This window comes from Dermacentor silvarum, chromosome 2 (assembly GCF_013339745.2).
Source record: "Dermacentor silvarum isolate Dsil-2018 chromosome 2, BIME_Dsil_1.4, whole genome shotgun sequence".
Lineage (NCBI taxonomy): Eukaryota > Metazoa > Arthropoda > Arachnida > Ixodida > Ixodidae > Dermacentor > Dermacentor silvarum.
This window is the reverse complement of record NC_051155.1, coordinates 88,507,330-88,525,506: the sequence shown is the minus strand read 5'-3', so window position 1 is coordinate 88,525,506 and position 18,177 is coordinate 88,507,330. Positions and strand designations below refer to the sequence as shown.

Sequence of the window (18,177 nt, the reverse complement as noted above, 5' to 3'; positions counted from 1 at the left end):
GGGATTGAAGATCGGCATGGAGTTTGGTGTCAGCATTGTGAGTTAAATTGCAACCTCAATCTAAATGTAATGCAGCATGTGCTAGTTACTTTTCAACTACAGTATCTCTTATGAAACAAATTAATGCAGTTGTTCTGAGAATCAAATATTATTAATGCAGCGCTGTTGTTTAGTGTAGGCACCAGGGAATTCGCTTTTGCGAGGTGTGTTCATGTGTAAAAATACGAGCGACTGATTATTGGTTCTGCGGCTCGTCACATCAGTCGTTCTGAACAGGCCACTAAAACAAATCGCACTATAGATTGAACGAAATGCGCTGAACAAACGGCACTTAAGCAAGCTTATTAAAAAGACTGAAATGTTGGCATATTGATGCCTATATTTATGAGCATAGTTGCGGCATGAGGGCTATTATTGCACTTAAAGTGATGCATTGCTTACTTGGTAAATTTTTTGCAGCATGCCGCATTTGACATTCGTGTTCCGTGTATCTGGCCTCAGCCGCACCTTCACGCATCCTTATTTCAACAACTTATACATGGAGAACTTAAATCAACAAAATTTGGTGAGTTTTTCTCGGCTGTCAGTCTTTCTCTCAGATTATTATTTATTTCGCAGATTATTATTATTGTTTCTTGTACAGCCTTCTCGAGGAATCTGCTATGTCTTCTACGCACTAAGTAGACAGTAGGTGACAAATACCATGACCTCAATCTCCATCACAAAATAGTCTCCCTCAAGGGAACGAAACAACTGAAGAGTGCAGACACTGTGACCGTTCATAACAGAATGCCAGGTTTGTTGTTGGACAGGTTCGGAAGTCTGCGATTAGTAAAAAAATACAGATTTTGCCTCTCGTAAAACCATCCGCCTAACCTGAAAACGGGAAGGTTGAAAGTCTCCTTGCATTACCCTTGAATGGGATGTACGCGGGAGCATTGTGGGTTTGACCAGCCATTTATCTTCTTGGAGCTATAAATATTTCCTAATATTTATCTCTTCCTGTCGCGCGGTAGTTGCTCACGTATACACCAGTCAACGTCATTCCCATTGGAAGCGAAGCTTCAAAAAATTAAATTATGGGGTTTACGTGCCAAAAGCCACGGTCTGATTATGAGGCACACCGTAGTGGGGGACTCCGGAAGAACTTGGACCACCAGGGGTTCTTTAACGTGTACCTAAATCTAAGTAACGGGTGTTTTCGCATTTCGCCCCCATCGGAATGCGGCCGCCGTGGCGGGATCGCGAAGCTTCTGACGAAGCCTTCGCGATATCGCAGTGGCTTAGGTGTTGCTATGCTGAGCTCGAGCTCGCGGGTTCAATCTCGGCGTCGGTTACTGCTGCATTTCGATGGGGGCGAAATGATAAAAACGCTGGTGCACTTATCGTTACAATTATCGTACCGATTGTGTACGTTCAAGAAAGTTAACCTTAACACTTGCCTGCGTTAGAGAACATCAGGTTGTCAAAACTGATGCGTAGTCCGACACTACAGCGTGCCTCATTGTCACATCGTGATTTTGGCACGTAACAACCTAGAATTTCTTCTTTTTTAATTTAGAGGTTTTGACAAAAGCTGTTCAATACGAATTGTCAGCGACATGGACTACGCCGGTCGTGGGAGTTGCAATTGAAGAGCGACTGTAGAAAGAACGAACACGTTAAATGAAGAACAATTTTAAACCATAGCCTCCTCAGGCACTGCATACACATTGTGTGCACCAATACATAGTGCTTAACAAGTAAAGCAGTTAAGAAAATTGTGAAATTGATGACGTTTCGCATATATCGCATACATTTTGAAACCACATACAGCATGCTTGGACCTTCACTGAAATTTGATAATTGTGTGTAAAGTATTTTAGTAAAACGAGTTGGGATGATGTGTCGTCTCGTTGCTAGCGTGTCGTCACGCTGAAGGTTGACTCGTTTTATTCTTTCTGGCAATGTTTAACATCAGACATAATTTTTAAGCAGCTGGTTAGATGCTTCCAAAATATGCTTGTAAGAAATAGTCGGTGTGAAATAGTTGGCCTGAAATTCCTAAAGAAGTTCTCACCTGAAGTCGAGATTGTGCGCCCTTGACAAACTCACTGATGAATCGAAAATTCTCGATCCTTTCTGCAGCTGCACGGTTTTTATAACTGAAGATGTGCAAAATTTGGTGAAACCAAATTTAAAAAAATCAGAATCAGAATCCACTTTATTTCCAACAAACAAGTTGGGGGCCCCCAGGCAAAAAGCTGTCGCAGACAACTTGACGGTACCTGGGGGCCACGCATAGTATACTGGCACCCGAAGAGCCAAACCAAACCAATTTTTATTTTGTTAGAACAAACTAACATTCTTATTCTAGTGATTAGGTATTGTGTTGAAAGTAAAAAAGGAGAACGAAGTAAAAATAGAAAAAAAACGAATTCGCTACTTCGACGCTCCGTCGCCAGTTTCACGAGCATTGCGCTGTTCAAGCGGGCAACGTATCCTCCGCAAGCTTCAATAAAAGTGGAAATGCAGTAGTGGGGACCGCGTGGCTGCAACACGGTAACAGAACACACACACACACACACACACACACACACCACACACACACGCACACGCACACGCACACGCACACGCACACGCACACGCACACGCACACGCACACACCACACCACCACACCACACACCACACGCACACACACACACACGCACGCACGCACGCACTCATATATATAGAGTAACCGATATTAGTAGGTGGTTTAGCTTCGTTCATTGCTCTAGCGAAATCTGAGCAAATAACCATACTCAAAGTCAGAATCTATTACTTACATTATACTGCCGCTTAACTTAGGCTATATAATTTGTGCCTTATTGCTTAAAAAGCATATTTGTGACAGCAATATTATTTGTTAAATATAAGTTACTGCATATTTCACGGCTACAAATACACCATCGGTGGACTAGACGTCCTGCTGTCCTCACATACTGTTTTTCTACTGCCGATTTTCTGCAAAACCTCAACCATGCTGCGTTTGTCCTCTTTGCACGGACGAAAACAGCGGAATGCTTCATATTCTACGCTACGTAAAGATCACGCTTTACTATTCGCAGAGCTGGATTATCGACGAAGACGTGGTCCGGCCGCTAATGACAATTGACGGTCGCAAATCGGTGGCCCTGTCCATGAGTCTTATGGCCAGGAGCTGTCCAGAGAACACCATCATCAAGGCCGACACCATGAGCGAATGCAGCGACATGCCACTGGACTTGACACGAGTAAGTCACTGAGCCCGGTAATTCGATCCTCGTCATCTTGTAGCCCTTTAGAACATAAAGTAGCGTTCCTTGCGAAAAATTGATCGATTGAACCTCGTGCATCAGAAGCTGTCATTTGAAATAGTGGTCCATCGGAGATAATGAATTGAAAGATGACATGACAATGGAAGCAATGTTAAGCTCGATGAATTAATTCTATAAGCATGCTGTTGGAAAAATGAATGTCGTGAACAGTGCCACTTAGGCTCAACGTTTTTGCTTTACCGGTGCTTCTTTTCTTGGCTACGTAGGTCGGAAAAAAATCAGCAAGTTTGCACTCGGTCGTGCAAAGCTTAGGCGCAGCGAAGCTTACTGGCTACTACTGCTAGGTACGAACTTGGTTGCTGCTAGTCTTAATTGGTTTAATTAACTACGCATGTAGGAAGGTATTCTCGAGCGATAATTTTCGGAGGTACCTTCCCTTTCGCGACATTTCGCGTGACTAGCGCTGGACGCGTGGGCGCTACGAGCGACAGCGCTCCTGGCATGCCACAAACGCAGGCAGTCTAACCAAGTTTGGTACAGTGCCAGAAGCTGTCGCTTGCCGCCCGAACGCGCTGGAGCTAGTCACTCGATATAATCGGCCATCTTCGCTGTGTCTTGAGGTGTGCGCGGCCTAGTGCGAGCTTTCGCCTTTTTTCCTCTGGGTCAGCGCGCCGCGGAGAGAAGAGAGGCAGGGGTCGGAAGGCAGAAGATGCGAGAGGAGAGACGCTGCACGCGTTATCCTCTTATCCTCCTCCTCTTTCTTTTGGGTTGCCATGGCTACCATGGCTACGCACCACAAATACCGATGGCTTTAACAGCTTCGCTGTTAAAAAACAACTGTATCAAACATGGTATAGTTCGATAGTGTGTGCATAAGCGCACAAGCCTAATGACATCGCATAATCCCTGGCGCATAAGCCCATGATCCGGTCGTGTGTGTGCACTTTGATGCTCTTCGTAAACTGTTAACATGTAGGCTCGCTAAAGTTCGGCGTCAGGGGTGAGCAAAATGTTCTTCCGCGAAAACTGTACAGCCTGTGTACTTCTTCCGTCGGCGGGCGTGACAGGTTCGCCAGAGTATTCTCGAGGTGGTAGCTAGATAATGGTAACCCACACTTGCACGTTAGGTCACTTAAATCCAGTGAAAGTATTCAGTGACGACTTAGTCCGTCAATCATTCTGATAGATATAATTCTGAGAAACAGCAGCGTACACGACTCCTCTGTGTTCCTTTAAAGAGTCCCTAACCATCCTCTCATAAAAAGAAAAACGATCGTGTGGTCCTGTTCTGCTTTTTTACGGTTCCTTCTTCACATATGCAGATCCCATCATGGTAATGCATGTGACGTAACAACTATAGACTCTGTGTTTAGTCCATACACCGAGAATCATGCAGTCCCGATCCTTCTCCTAGCAGCCTTTACCATGAGCAACGCCGATATTTCGTTGTCGTCTCACTGCCTGTCATGCGCACTCAACTAAGTTGTCCTAGCGTGTTTTGCACTCAGTGTGCGACGGCAATCGTGAGGAGCCGAGACACGCGGAGTCCTGATAAGCGAATTCGATGTAGTTCCAAGCAAACAAACATTTCGCAGAAGGCGAAGCATTGATTGCGATAGAAAATTAGTAGACATTATACGAGTAGAGGATAGTAGTTCTATCGCCGTAAACGAGTAAACATAGGCACACTAACTTAATGAACAAGCATCGTGTCACGCGGGCACAAGCAAACCTGAACACATCTCACTCGATGACCGCGGAAACTCGCTGTCAGAAGCTGGAATGAGGCAGCGCGGCAGCAGAAGCGAGCAAACTGACCTTCGTGCTGCCTCTCGCATCAACGCGAACTAAACCTTGAAAACATAGCGCAAGTACTCTGTCACCGTCACAGATGGCTTGCGAGATAGCGCGGCCCAGGTGCGCGTGTCGCCGTGCCTTATGCAGGAAGCCGCCTAAGTAACCCCCCCCCCCCCCCCGCCTTGCGTGCGACGGAAGACGGCGTGCTTCCTCCCGCTTTCCTCCCTTGCATGCGCGAGATAGAGCCACCATCACCAGATCACCCTCGCACGCTTTCACTCGCTCATACATCATACGGCGCACGCGATGATTTTGTCGCCCGTGGACTTTATACAGAATCTCACGGCGACGGCACAATGTACCTGTAGTGTCCATGTAATTGATATCGCAATAAAGAACGCTAACGTGAGTTCAGTACTAGCGTATTATCCACGTTTTCTAGCAGTATAAAACAAAAGTTGCATAGGCGAGAGGGAAACAACTCGCTCTTCTTCAAGCTCGGAGTGGCATCGGTCCTCGACAAAGAAAGAATGAACAGAACTGTTTTGTTATTCTAGTAACTGTGCAAGATGCGTCGCCAGGCTTCTTTGCTCATAATGAGGGTCAGTTTTTAGGGCACCGAAAGCAACGACACGCTGGTATTTTCTCTCTCTGGTGTCCTTCCTTTGTTGTGCGCGCTGAAACCTTGCTTTCAAATAGCTAGGCAGGATTGTTACCCTTTATAACGTAATGCCAGAAACGTCCCTCTTACGGAGAGCGAATCTATCTAAGACAGGAAAGCCCAAAAAGGTCCCAGTTTCACTCGAAAGGCGAAATATGGATTGCAACAGCAAATTAGTAGAGAGCTATACGAGTAGCAATACTAGTTTTATCGGCTGCAGAAACTTGGACATATTCGCTTGCTAACTGAATTAACAAGCACGGTGTCAGCGCGCACAAGCAAATATGAATATATCACACTCGATGACCGCAGACAACCACTGTCCAAACCCTGGCGTAAGCAAGCGTCGCCGCTGCAGCGAGCGAAGGTTCGTGTGGTCTACTGCTTCAAAGGAAACTGAGCGGCGAAATCACAGCGCATACAAATGTAAGATCCGTGTGGGATCGCTTTCAAGATACGGTGCGCCCGACAGCCCGCAGCGGCGCACAGTACAAACGAAGTTGTTGGCAGAGTAGAAGCTGCAACCCCTCCCTGCCGCGCTGCTTACCCGCTTCCTCCTTTCGCTTGAGAGATCGAGTCGCCAGTTCGCATTGCGCCGGTTGCAAGATGCGCATTTGATGCCGCAGCACAGCTACGCCTTCCCCTCCTCCACCGCATCCCCCTACGGCCTTTCGCGCGACGGAAGAAGTCACGTTTGCTCTCCGCCGTGCGTTCGCTCTGCGTGAAAGCGCATCCCGCGCGCGCTTTTACTCGGCACCGATTTTATCGCCCTTGGACTTTATACGGAACCTCACGGCGACGACGACGGCGAAGCCGACGCAGAAATCCTATTGGAGTGTCCATATAATTGCTATCGCAATAAAAAATGTTGCAGTGGCTTAGCTCGGCTATGCCAAGATATACGTAGCGTTAGCAAAGGTTCAGCTCATTATTCTTAGCTTTCCTGGTTGTCTCCTACGCTCAACCGCTAATTGCCAGGCAACTACTTCGGATCCGATGAGTCAAGCTTCTCCGTTCTTCTGCGCTGTTGAGCAGCTTTGCTCTCTCTTCTCCATGGCTATACACACTGCAAACGCCAGCAGAAGCGCAGCGCAGCTGCTCCAGCGCAGTGTCAGACGGCGACTGCACAGCGAGCGCGCGGGCGCCAGTGCGTCTACCACGGCTACGACGTCACTCCTCTGGAGCGCAGACCGGCGGCGGAGAGTCGCGCGCGGCGGCGGCGGAGTGCGCGAGAGGTGCCGGCTCCGGTGCTCCGGTGCGCAAGCCGTGTGACATCACTGATCCTTGCGCATATGCGCAGCACGGCTCTTGATGTGCCGCGCGAAACGGGCTTGGCTAGGCCAGTGTAGCTAACGCTACAATACCCGCCAATGACCAATCCACTACTGGGAAGGTGCTTGGTCAGCGAAGCTGTAGATATGTTGACCCTAACGCAGTGCAACCTGTCAAACACAATCCCTGGATGTGCGCCTATTAAGCACATTGCTCTCCAATGTTATATAGTATGAGCCAAACACATGGTTCAATGCAGTTTACAAAACCATAATAACGCGATAGCGTTAAGGGTCCTGCGTCGCATGAAATCAGGCGTCGGCGTCCGCCGCAAGATAATTAATCCGAACCACCAAGACCCCGCAGACCTTCCGTGTGGCGCAGACGCGCTGTGAACCAATTCAATTTCTCAAGTAAAATGCGTCAGAAAAACCGTAATATCGCTTAACCACAACCTACATGTATCTCAGCGTTTGTTGTGGTATGAATATACAAGAAAACTAATTCTGTTCCGCGGAAACTCAAACTCAAACGCCTCTTCCAGCATTTCTACCATTCATACAGCGCGCGACTCGTTCGGTGGTCCTTGAAAAAAAAAACACAATCCAGATGGCGTTGCCTCCTCGACAGCGGCGCGGTGAGGCGAAGGCGCAGAAAAAAAAGCGGCAGTTGCCGGGAAGCCTAACAAACAGTTGGGGATCTTTGAATGCTATCGCGTTCCTTTCTTAAAGGCGCGCATAAGCGTCCTCCAAATTTTTATTACTTTTAAATGACTGCTATACTGCTGTGGGAAGCTACGATACGCACCTTGCCGTTTTCCGTCCTTATTTTAGATGTTTTTGGCCAACGTTAAATCTATGCATGACCCGTGTACGCTAGTTGGTTGACTTGGATCGTTAAAGTAACCAGGCAAACACTGCTACGAACTGGGTGAACCACTGCTTGGTTTCGGCTTTACGATATCTACGTTAATGTCTCCGACAACGACCACCGGCGAAGGATTGGCGGCAGCGTACACTACGTTGATGAGGCGGAATTTCGCGCGCCTCGTCATCAATCATTGGTTTGGCGGCTCTTTTTTTGTGAGTTTCGTACCGAAACGAAGCTGTGGTGTATTTTCGCTTCACGCCTCTGTTTTAAGGGTGTATGAGCCATTGCTCCTGGCCCTTCATTGCTGCGGGATCGGCACACCTGGGTTTTCTGTCGACATGACGGACGCAAAACATCACGGGATCCTAGCGATAAACAGCTTCGCTGTCAAAAGGAGACGGGCTTCAATTACCAGGTCTAGATCCTAGTGACGTCTCATTTGTGCAGCGCTTATTCGGGACAGTTCGATAATGTATTAAATCTACAATAGGGAAACCTATAGCAAGTTCTGAGAATATCTGATCACTAAACATGCTTCCTACATTCACATATACTTTGGAGTTCGTCATGTGCTAATAACATACTGACTTGCGGTGTGGTTCGAATGTAAAATTGGAACTTCGACATTACTCTTCTCTAATAACGAACATTATTCATCCAGTAAAATGCATATTGAGCCTGCAAAAAGTACTTTGTCATACTAAGCTGTGTTACCCTTACACACTACAGTGTGCCTATAAAAATACGAATTCAGACAGGTAAAGCTTACTCTACCTTCTTCACAGATCTGCATGATTACCGCCTTTCTTCAAGCCAACCACTGGTCAGTAATGACACGGCGCTACAATGGCGCACGTGATGATGGACTCACAAGAACCTGTTTTTCGAGACCAGCGATACATTTTCAACTAAGGTTGGTGGAATACTTGCTCTCATCTAGTGCGCAATGATTATGGAAAAAAATGCTTGAAATCTCCAAGCCTGCAAGCATCAGCTGAATCTCAGCTGAAGAAAAAAATTCGCTGAGGTTTAACTCTTGTAAACCTATATAGTTATCACGAGCGAAAGATCTGCTTGCCTTGGTATTGCAAAGACTATGCACACACTGTTTCATTATTGCACGCTTCTGCGCTTCGGAAGCTTCTTTATAACGAGCTAACCTCTGGCCTGCCTCATAAGGGCTCATAAGGGCTCATAACCTCATAAGGGCTCCGTAATTTCTTCTATCTGTGGCGGAATTCCAAGGATATCGCAACGATGTTTAGCTATGAGTGTGTCTAACGGTGCAAGGAACCTGCGGATACAACTTTTCTGGAAATCGGGTCATCAGGAAGAATTCTACAGCCGATTTTCTGGATCGAGCGGAACAGCAGGAGTGCCATCGGCGAGCGGCGGCGGCCACGTTAGCAGGTGAGGCCGCGCGCCACGAGGAGCTTGAAAGCCCGCACCAGCTGCGCTCGAAGAGCCAGCTCCCACGACAGAGCAGCAAAACAACGCAAGGCACATCATGAGCATGGAGGTGGTGGTAGAAGGCGAATCATTTCGCCTGAAGATTTAAGGCTGATGCTGGATGGATGGAAAGCCACCGTCAAAGAAGAGCCAAGATCTGGAGGACCTCAACGTCGAGGCTAGAAAAGACAACAAGAACAGGAACCAGGACGCAGAACAGAGGGAAGCCGCACGCGGTCGGCCACGCCATCGCAAGCACCCACAAGCACGCGGCTGCCAGAATTACCAAAAGACGACATCAAAATTATTTTACGACCAAGGAAGGACTGAACGTCTCCAAAACAAGTCACGTATCTCTAAGGGACAACATCCTGAACGCAGCCGGGATTCACGTCAACGACGCCATCATAGACACGCTACGCACCAACAACTTCAAGAACATAATAATTATCAGCACGCCAGACATGGCACGCGCTAAAAGATACAACGGCATAAAAGCAATCGTCATCCAAGGAAAGAGGTACGAAATAATGGCATACGCAACGTCACCTGAAGACACTGCGAAAGGAGTGATACATAACATCCCAGAAGCAGAAAGCGAAGAAGACATCACCAAGAGCCTGGTAAATATACGGAACCCGACAATATTGCAAGCACGAAGAATGGGCAAGACCACATCCGTAGTAATAGTCTTCAAAGATGAAGAAGTCCCGTACTTCGTCTATTACAGGGGTACCGAATACAGGTGCTACCTGCACAAAAAGAAAAACGAGATCTGCGGAGCATGTGGCAGACTAGGTCACAGATCTGACGTCTGCCCGGCGCCGGAAAACAAAATATGCACGGACTGTGGATACAAGAATCCGCCGGAGAGCCATAGCTGTGATCCCAAAGTGCGCCCATGTAGTAAGGACCACCGTACAGGAGACAAGGGATGCAGCCAGCGCTACCCAGGTCCCATTTCTCTTGAAGAAACGGCCAACTCGAGAAGAAGAAAGCACAAGACGCCTCGCCGAGGGAAAATTCAACAATCCAGGCATATTAAAGACAGTAAGGGAACGATCGGAATCCTTCCCCCGCCTACCCATTTCGGACAGCGCGCAAAAAGCACAAAACGACAGCAACAAGAAACGACCACCGACCTCAAAGGGCCGAGCTGCGACGGAACCCCTGCCAGCACACGGGCGTCGAGATCACCGTGGAGACAGCAGTCCAGGTCCAGATCCGGGTCCAATATCCAGGTCAAGATCCAGGTCCAAGTCCCAATCAAGGAACGGGACAACCGAGGCGCCTCATGGAGAAGACCACCAAATAAGGTGAGCTGGGCAACACGGTCTCCCAGAGCTCCACACAGCATACGCAAAACGATGCACTAGCCGAGGTACAAGCAGAATTGGGCAAACTTAAAAAGCTTTTACATCTTTCGTTAGAAGAAAACAAATTACTTAAGGAAGAGATCACCAAGCTTAGAAACAAGAAGCAGATAGATGACAACAATAAGATGGATACCACACAGATTCAAGAAAGTCAAGAGAAGAGGCCTGTAGCTAACGCTAACCAAGATTCCGCATCCCCTCCCATGAAAAGGAGGGCTACTGCCGAAATAACACAGAAAGAACAAGTAGTAGCCAAGCCGCCACAACCACAGTACATAGACGAAAAGTTTCTTGATGAAAAGTTACAATTGCTTAGTGAGGAGACGGATCGCAAACTAGAAATTCTTAGTAGCTCCATTAGTGAAGGGATAAATGCAAGCATAGAAAGAATGATGGCCAAATACATGGGAAATATTAATGCCAGACTTGCTGTATTAGAAAATGCTACGCATACGGAAGGCATGGGGGGACAAGTCGGTCCCATTAAGACCCAAAAACCGTACTCTAGGCCAACCGCAGCTGACGTAAACAGGGCTACAAAGGATAGCCAATAACGTCACCATGGCTACTAATAACACTTATACAATATGGCAATGGAACTGTCGCGGGTTTCGTAGGAAACGAGGAAACCTGCAACAGTTTGTAGATAATAAAGTTATGGGGCCAGTGCCTGACGCAATCTGCCTGCAAGAAACCGGATGCACTGCCAAATTATCGGGATATAAAACATTCTGTCAAGGAGACCTGGCCAATATGGATGGAAGTAACAACAAGCCTGTGGTTGCAACACTGGTCCGACGCAATCTGCCGGTCATCCGACATGATATAGGCACAGAATACATCGACCACGTTTTCGTTGAAATTATATCGGCAAAAAACAGAAACAAGAACAGTCTCTTCGTACTAAACATATACAGCAATCCTAAGAAAAAACATAGCTTCGCGAATCTTTTCCGAAAGGCGCTAGATATAGCAAAAAGCACACTTTAATAATAACAGGAGATTTCAATGCGCGCCACCCCGCCTGGGGCTACAAGTTGGAAACGGTGAAGGGAAGACGTCTATGGCAGGACGTTCAGCGAGAGGGTCTTACTCTGATTACCGACACAGCACATCCCACCAGGCTGGGGAACAGCGTGTGTACGGACACAACGCCAGATTTGACATTTGTAAAAATGCTAAAGCTGATGCGGGATGGCTAAATCTACAGGAAAACCTAGGAAGTGACCACTACATAGTGGCCACCACACTAGTTGCAGGAACAACCAAGCCCAGAGAGGCAACCAAATAAGAATCACCGAATGGGATGAATTCAGGAAAATAAGAACGGCTGAACGCGAATCCGAAGAAAACAGCAGCAACCCAAAGGACATTGAAGACATTGAATCCTGGGTTGAACAGCTGCACAAATGTGTCGACCAGGCAACTAAGACCATACCAGAGGAAGCAGAGATAAAGCAAGCCGACGCGAAGCTCCTACACATGTGGGAAGCGAAACAAGGCCTGCAAAGACGATTGAGCAAACAAAAGCTAAATCGTAACCTACGAAGACGCATTGCAAGGCTAAATCAGGACATAGAAAATTACGCGCACCAACTAACCAGACAAAACTGGTACAGCACGTGCGAAGAAATGGATTTACAGATTGGTCTCGCCAAAACATGGAATGTTCTTAGACATCTAATTGATCCAGATAAGAGCAAGACGACGCAAAAGCACAATCTAAGCAAGATAATCCATAATTACCCTGGTACGGACAAGGAGTTAATTAAAGAAATCCAAGACAAATACATAGGATCCAATCCCAAAGAAAATCTAAAGGCATACGCAGGGGCATATAACGAAGCACTCGATCGTCCTTTTACCGTGGCAGAGGTACGAGGGGCTATTCATAATCTCCGCACAAAATCTGCTCCGGGCCTAGACGGAGTTACCAACAAGATGCTTCGTAACCTGGACGATCAGTCTATTGAAGCTCTCACAAAATACATGACCATCTGCTGGGAAAGAGGCAAAATTCCGAAACAGTGGAAAACAGCAAAAATCATAATGATCCCGAAGCCAGGCAAAAAACTACAGCTTGACAACCTCAGACCAATCTCGCTGACCTCGTGCATTGGGAAATTGATGGAACACGTGGTCCTCGACAGATTAAACAGATACATGGAAAACAGAGAAGCCTTTCCACACACAATGGTGGGCTTCCGCCCGAAATTATCGACGCAAGACATAATGCTGAGAATTAAGCACCAAATAATAGACGGAAACGGCTGCTCCCGGATGGATACCAGGGCCATACTGGGACTAGACCTAACCAAGGCCTTTGACAATGTGAAACATGAAGCAATATTGGAAAACCTAGAAAAATTAGGAGTTGGGCGTAAGACGTACGAATACATCAAAGACTTTCTATCTGACAGAAGAGCAATTTTAACAATAGGAGGAGTGGCGTCGGACGAACTAGAGATGGGAAGCAGAGGTACGCCGCAAGGCTCTGTCCTCTCGCCTTTTCTCTTCAATGTCGCCATGATAGGCCTCCCAGAAATACTTAATAACATTGAAGATCTAAATCATAGCCTATACGCCGATGATATTACGCTATGGATAGCGGGAGGCAGTGATGGTCATATTCAGGACACACTGCAAAAGGCGATTGATGCGGTAGAAGCATACGTTGGGTCGAGAGGTCTGGGATGCTCCCCGCAGAAATCCGAGCTCCTGCTATACCAGCCAACGTCAAGAGGGAAAAAGAAAACCGAAGTCCCCAATATACAGCTCTTCGCAAACCAAGGACAACCCATACCACTGGTTACAAGTATAAAGATCCTCGGTATGCGGATTCAGAACAACGGCTACAATATTGAAACCATCAGACAGTTAGAAAGCATACATATCAGACAACGCGTCTTATTTCACGCATAGCAAACAAACATCACGGTATGAAAGAAAATAGCTTGATCAGACTAATTCAAACCTTTGTTCTCAGCCGGATCGTCTACGTAGCGCCATTCTTAGACCTTAAAACTGAAGAAAAGAAAAGAATCAACGTCATGATCAGGAAAACCTACAAGCAAGCTCTGGGGATCCCGGTCTCCACTTCGAATGAACGTTTTGAAGCGCTGGGGCTCCATAACACCATAGAAGAATTGATAGAAGCTCACAGAACTGCCCAGATGGAGAGGCTCTCCAAAAGTCGAACTGGAAGACATATTCTGGAATCACTGAACATCAACTATGAACCCAGAACTGACATCAAAACAGATATACCTGCGGACATTAGGAGACACCTATATATACCCCCGTTACCCAAACACATGCATCCTTCGCACAACGAAGAACGAAGAAAAGAAAGAGCCAAAGCATTAGGAAGCAGGTTTGGTAATTCTAAAAATGTGCTCTATGTAGACGCAGCCGACTACGCACATCAAGATGCCATGGCAGTGGCAGTAGTCAATAATCGAGGACATGCAATTGCGTCAGCCACAATCCTAACAACAACGCCAGAGGTAGGCGAAGAGGTCGCCATTGCACTAGCAATGACATCTTCTCCCAAATATAAAATTGTAATAAGTGATTCCAAGACCGCCATATTAAATTACGCTAAAGGACGCATCTCGCCAAAGGCGCAAAAAATCCTCCAGGCTGGTTTCCACGGAGACCGAGCAAGGGGAATACAAATCATCTGGGCACCAGCCCACTCTGGCCTGCCAGGCAACGTGAATGCGCATGACGCGGCTCGAGGTTTCGCAGACCGAGACGACGTCACCAACACCAACACGGACGCATTCGCAATCCGCCGGTCGGGCAGAGATAGGCTGGTTTCCTTTAGGGAAATCATTGATCATTACAGACTAGCCAGGGCTAGATATCCGGCAGCACATTGTTCATTAAACAAGTGGCAATCAGTGGCTTGGCGGCTAATACAAACAAACACTTTTCCCAACCCCATTGCCTTCAGTCACTATCACCCAGATGTATACACAGACATATGTAAGCATTGTAACAACCGAGCAGATCTTCAACACATAATCTGGGCATGCCCAAAGAAACAATATAACAATAACTGTTCAAAACCACAACAACCCAGTTTAATAATAAGAAATAAGGAGCAATGGGAGGCCGTGTTGCTCAGCTCGGACCCAGATGTTCAAGCGAGAGTAGTCCAAATGGCTGAAGACGCCGCCGCGGCTCAGGGGCTGCCGGCCGCCGTCTAAAGGGGGGACGGGGGAGGCTTCTAGTCATTACCCCCTCCTCTAACCACATTTTGGACAAAATAAAGTTATTTCTCTCTCTCTCTCTCTCTTAGTAGCGCCACCCACGCTCCACTACTACTCTCCCCGTGCTTGGCGGCGAGAATTTACCGCTTGCCTATGACACGTGGTGAGGGCCTGTTTCCTCCGAGCCTCTCCTTTGTAGGCTTCAAGGTTGTCACGTGACGTTCCCTCTTAGTCTCTTTCCTTACTCCATGAGTCGTAATGACCCGGACATGCTTTCCTTGGTGGAGCGGTAAAAGTGAACCCAGATGTCTTAAAATTTCACCGCACCATTAGAAAGACAAAACAAAAACGTTCCTCGAGTGAAAGCCAATCGGGAAAGGCGTCAGCACTAGCGCCAAATGGAGTGGCTCTCTCACCAGCGAAGCGAGTCGCAAGTCACGTGCCCAACGCAGTCTTGACAATCAAGGAGCGCTCATGCCATCCTAGGGTTTTCTGCGTGTTGCGATTCCAGCGACAGTTTCCACACCCTGCAATGGTGAAAGCAGCGCGAAAAAGGGACGCAGACAGACACGACGGGCACCGTGCCAACAACCCAAGTTTACTCCAGCAATATAGGATAAATGTACAAAAAGTAAGGCACGAGTTTACGCAGTGCGCTCTCCGATACGATGCTGTCTTTATGCATATATATATATATATATATATATATATATATATATATATATATATATATATATATATATATATATATATATATATATATATATCTTGTGCTTTTTTCAATAAACTTCAATTGTTGGTGGGGCGCTTGTCCATGTCTGTGCTATTCTCCGTGTCCTTTTTCGCGCTGCCTTTACCATGTTTGCAGCCACGAATGCTATACATAACCAACTTGCCCAACTTCTTCACTTCCTGTTTCACTTATCAGCGTCTGGTGCAATGACGTCATCTTTGTCACTTTCGTCCTAGCTCTGACGATTTTCATACCAGTGCCGCGTGCTTTTTTTTTTTTTTTTTAGAAATCATCGGGTGGTGGAGTTAAGCAGGAATGGCCTTAAAGCTACACTGTGAAATAATTCACACCCTCAAAAATGATGAAGGGTGTAAATAGGTCTATGTCTCCATGAATCACCCCCTTACACCCCCCCCCCCCCCCCAAAAAAAAAAAAAAACAGTAAGGGTGTGAGTTGTAGACCGATTTACACCCTTATTCACTTGTAAGGGTGTAAATTATTTTACAGCGTATCGGCACTTCTCTTCCGCGGTGAACCAATGACGCGACCGCGGGCGGATATACCTGCTGCTTTTCTTTAAATTTATGCAGCATCTCCGCGCGAATAAATACGGGAAGAGGGATAAAAACAACCGCGCAACTTGTCAGTCCCAATGTATACAAATGTGCAGCTCGAACGAGTCACGGGAAATATGAGCATGTTCGCGTCCCTTTCAAGACAGCGCCGCACACGTGCGGCTGCAGTCGGTGACAACGTAAACATTACAAACAAGCTCCACCCACAAGAACGCAGTGTCCTTCACCTCTGAGAGTCGAGCCAAGTCCACTCGCAATTTTACACACATCACTCTATACAACTAATAAGGGTCGCTTGTTAATGCGGAAGCATTATATGTTCCATGGGGCAGAAAAGCCGGCGTTGTAGGCAATGAGTGGTAGCAAAGATAATCATCATCATCAGTGACGTCATCAGCATTTTGTATGAGGTCAGTAGTAATGCAGAATTAAAGTTAGAAGAAGTTAGCGTACGCTAGGTGGTTTAAGGTCCATGGAGTAAAGTGAATTAAGGTGAAGTAAAGTGATTGAATGTGAAGTAAAATGGATTAAAGTGTATTAAGGTTGGTACAGATTAGAGCAAGGTGGATTAAGGTAGAGTTGTAAGGGACACTTGAGAATGTATGACGTCACGTATCATGGACGTAACCAACTAATTATAGAAGTCATAATGCTTTCGCATTCAAATCACGTAAGGATGCTCAAGTGACTGTCAATATTTCCCTGACGCCAAGCGGTAGTCAGCGTTTAAAAAAAACAGCTTTTTTTTTTGCCATATAGATCAGACCTGTGTGTCACCGGTTTCAAGAAGAAACATAAATGTCCAGCTCAAATTTTATGGCTGATATTGATGTGGTGCATCAGTCAAAGATGATATTTTGCTTGAAACAAGGAGCTTTTATTTTCCAATCAGCCGTGCATTTACATTAGTAGAGCATTAATCTGTGAGCGGACTCCAGTTGGCTCGGCTCTCTCTCGGAGGTGAAGGGCGGGTGCACGGCGTTCTTGCGGGTGGAGTTATAGGCTGTCACCGACTGCATAACGCTACCTCTCAAGCTCCGTGAAAGTGAAGCAAAGCATGTGTTCGTCGGCCAAGTGTGCGCCACAGCGCGCGTATTAAGACCGCGGCCTCTCCGTCGGTGGCAGCGAGCGGTCCGGGAAGTGCAGAGATTACAGAAATCCAAAAAAGGAAACGAGTGGAGGGGAATGGCTAAGCGGCCAGGCACGCTCGGAATGCGCACGGCTGCACGGCGTCGGAAATGACATCCGCGCCGCCAGTGGCGAGCGCGTCGTTCCACTTGGCCAGCGCGGCGAGGAGGACCCACGGCGTACTCAGCCGGGTGGCATTCCTTTGCTGCTTTGCATACACGAGTAATGCATTCCATTCGAAATGATCCGGTTGACTTCGACATGACCCCGCGATACGCTGCTGTTTTTCTATGGTGAAGACGACTGGCGTCATCTTTTACTAAAGCCGTCAGAGAGAGATTATTATAGAAAAGCTCAGCGGTCGACCTGAATAAAAGTTCTGACGCTTTCGGGAAGGGAGAACAGAGAGTGGTGTTGAGCGAACAGCTCTCCAAACCTAGACCGTTCTCGCGCTTGAGGAGAGCCCTTAGAACACCGCGCCGACAAGAATCCGGCCAATGTCCCAATAGAGCATTTTCAGACAAAAGTTGATTGACTATTGTTGTGCTAGACGAATCTCTTGTGTTGGCCTCTTAATCTGGTCATTTGACCGCGACAGTACGATGCACTGTCAGTACCTCTGGAACCGCGACGAGACGGTGTTCTTCAAAACGAAAAGGAGGAAGGAAAAAAAAAGCGATGCGATTGTTATTAAGAAAGCCAGGCTGAACGCAGGCTGCATTGCCAGGCAACTTTCTTTCACGATTACCGAAACTCGTCCTGCGCGCGAGCGGCACCTCGTGCGTTTAGCGGCACGCAAGCTCTGCCGCAGGCACTGCT

General features: G+C 47.1%; 1 protein-coding gene across 1 annotated transcript in view; it reads left to right on the top strand.

Moving 5' to 3' along the window:
- The window catches only part of LOC125943479 (uncharacterized), a 69,692-nt gene that overhangs the window by 40,234 nt on the left and 11,281 nt on the right, over window positions 1–18,177 (top strand). Inside the window, exons 7-9 of the mRNA XM_049662812.1 lie at window positions 460–565; window positions 3,091–3,255; window positions 4,602–4,612. Coding sequence (XP_049518769.1) covers window positions 460–565; window positions 3,091–3,255; window positions 4,602–4,612 — 282 coding nt within the window. The remainder of the gene's footprint in view (window positions 1–459; window positions 566–3,090; window positions 3,256–4,601; window positions 4,613–18,177) is intronic.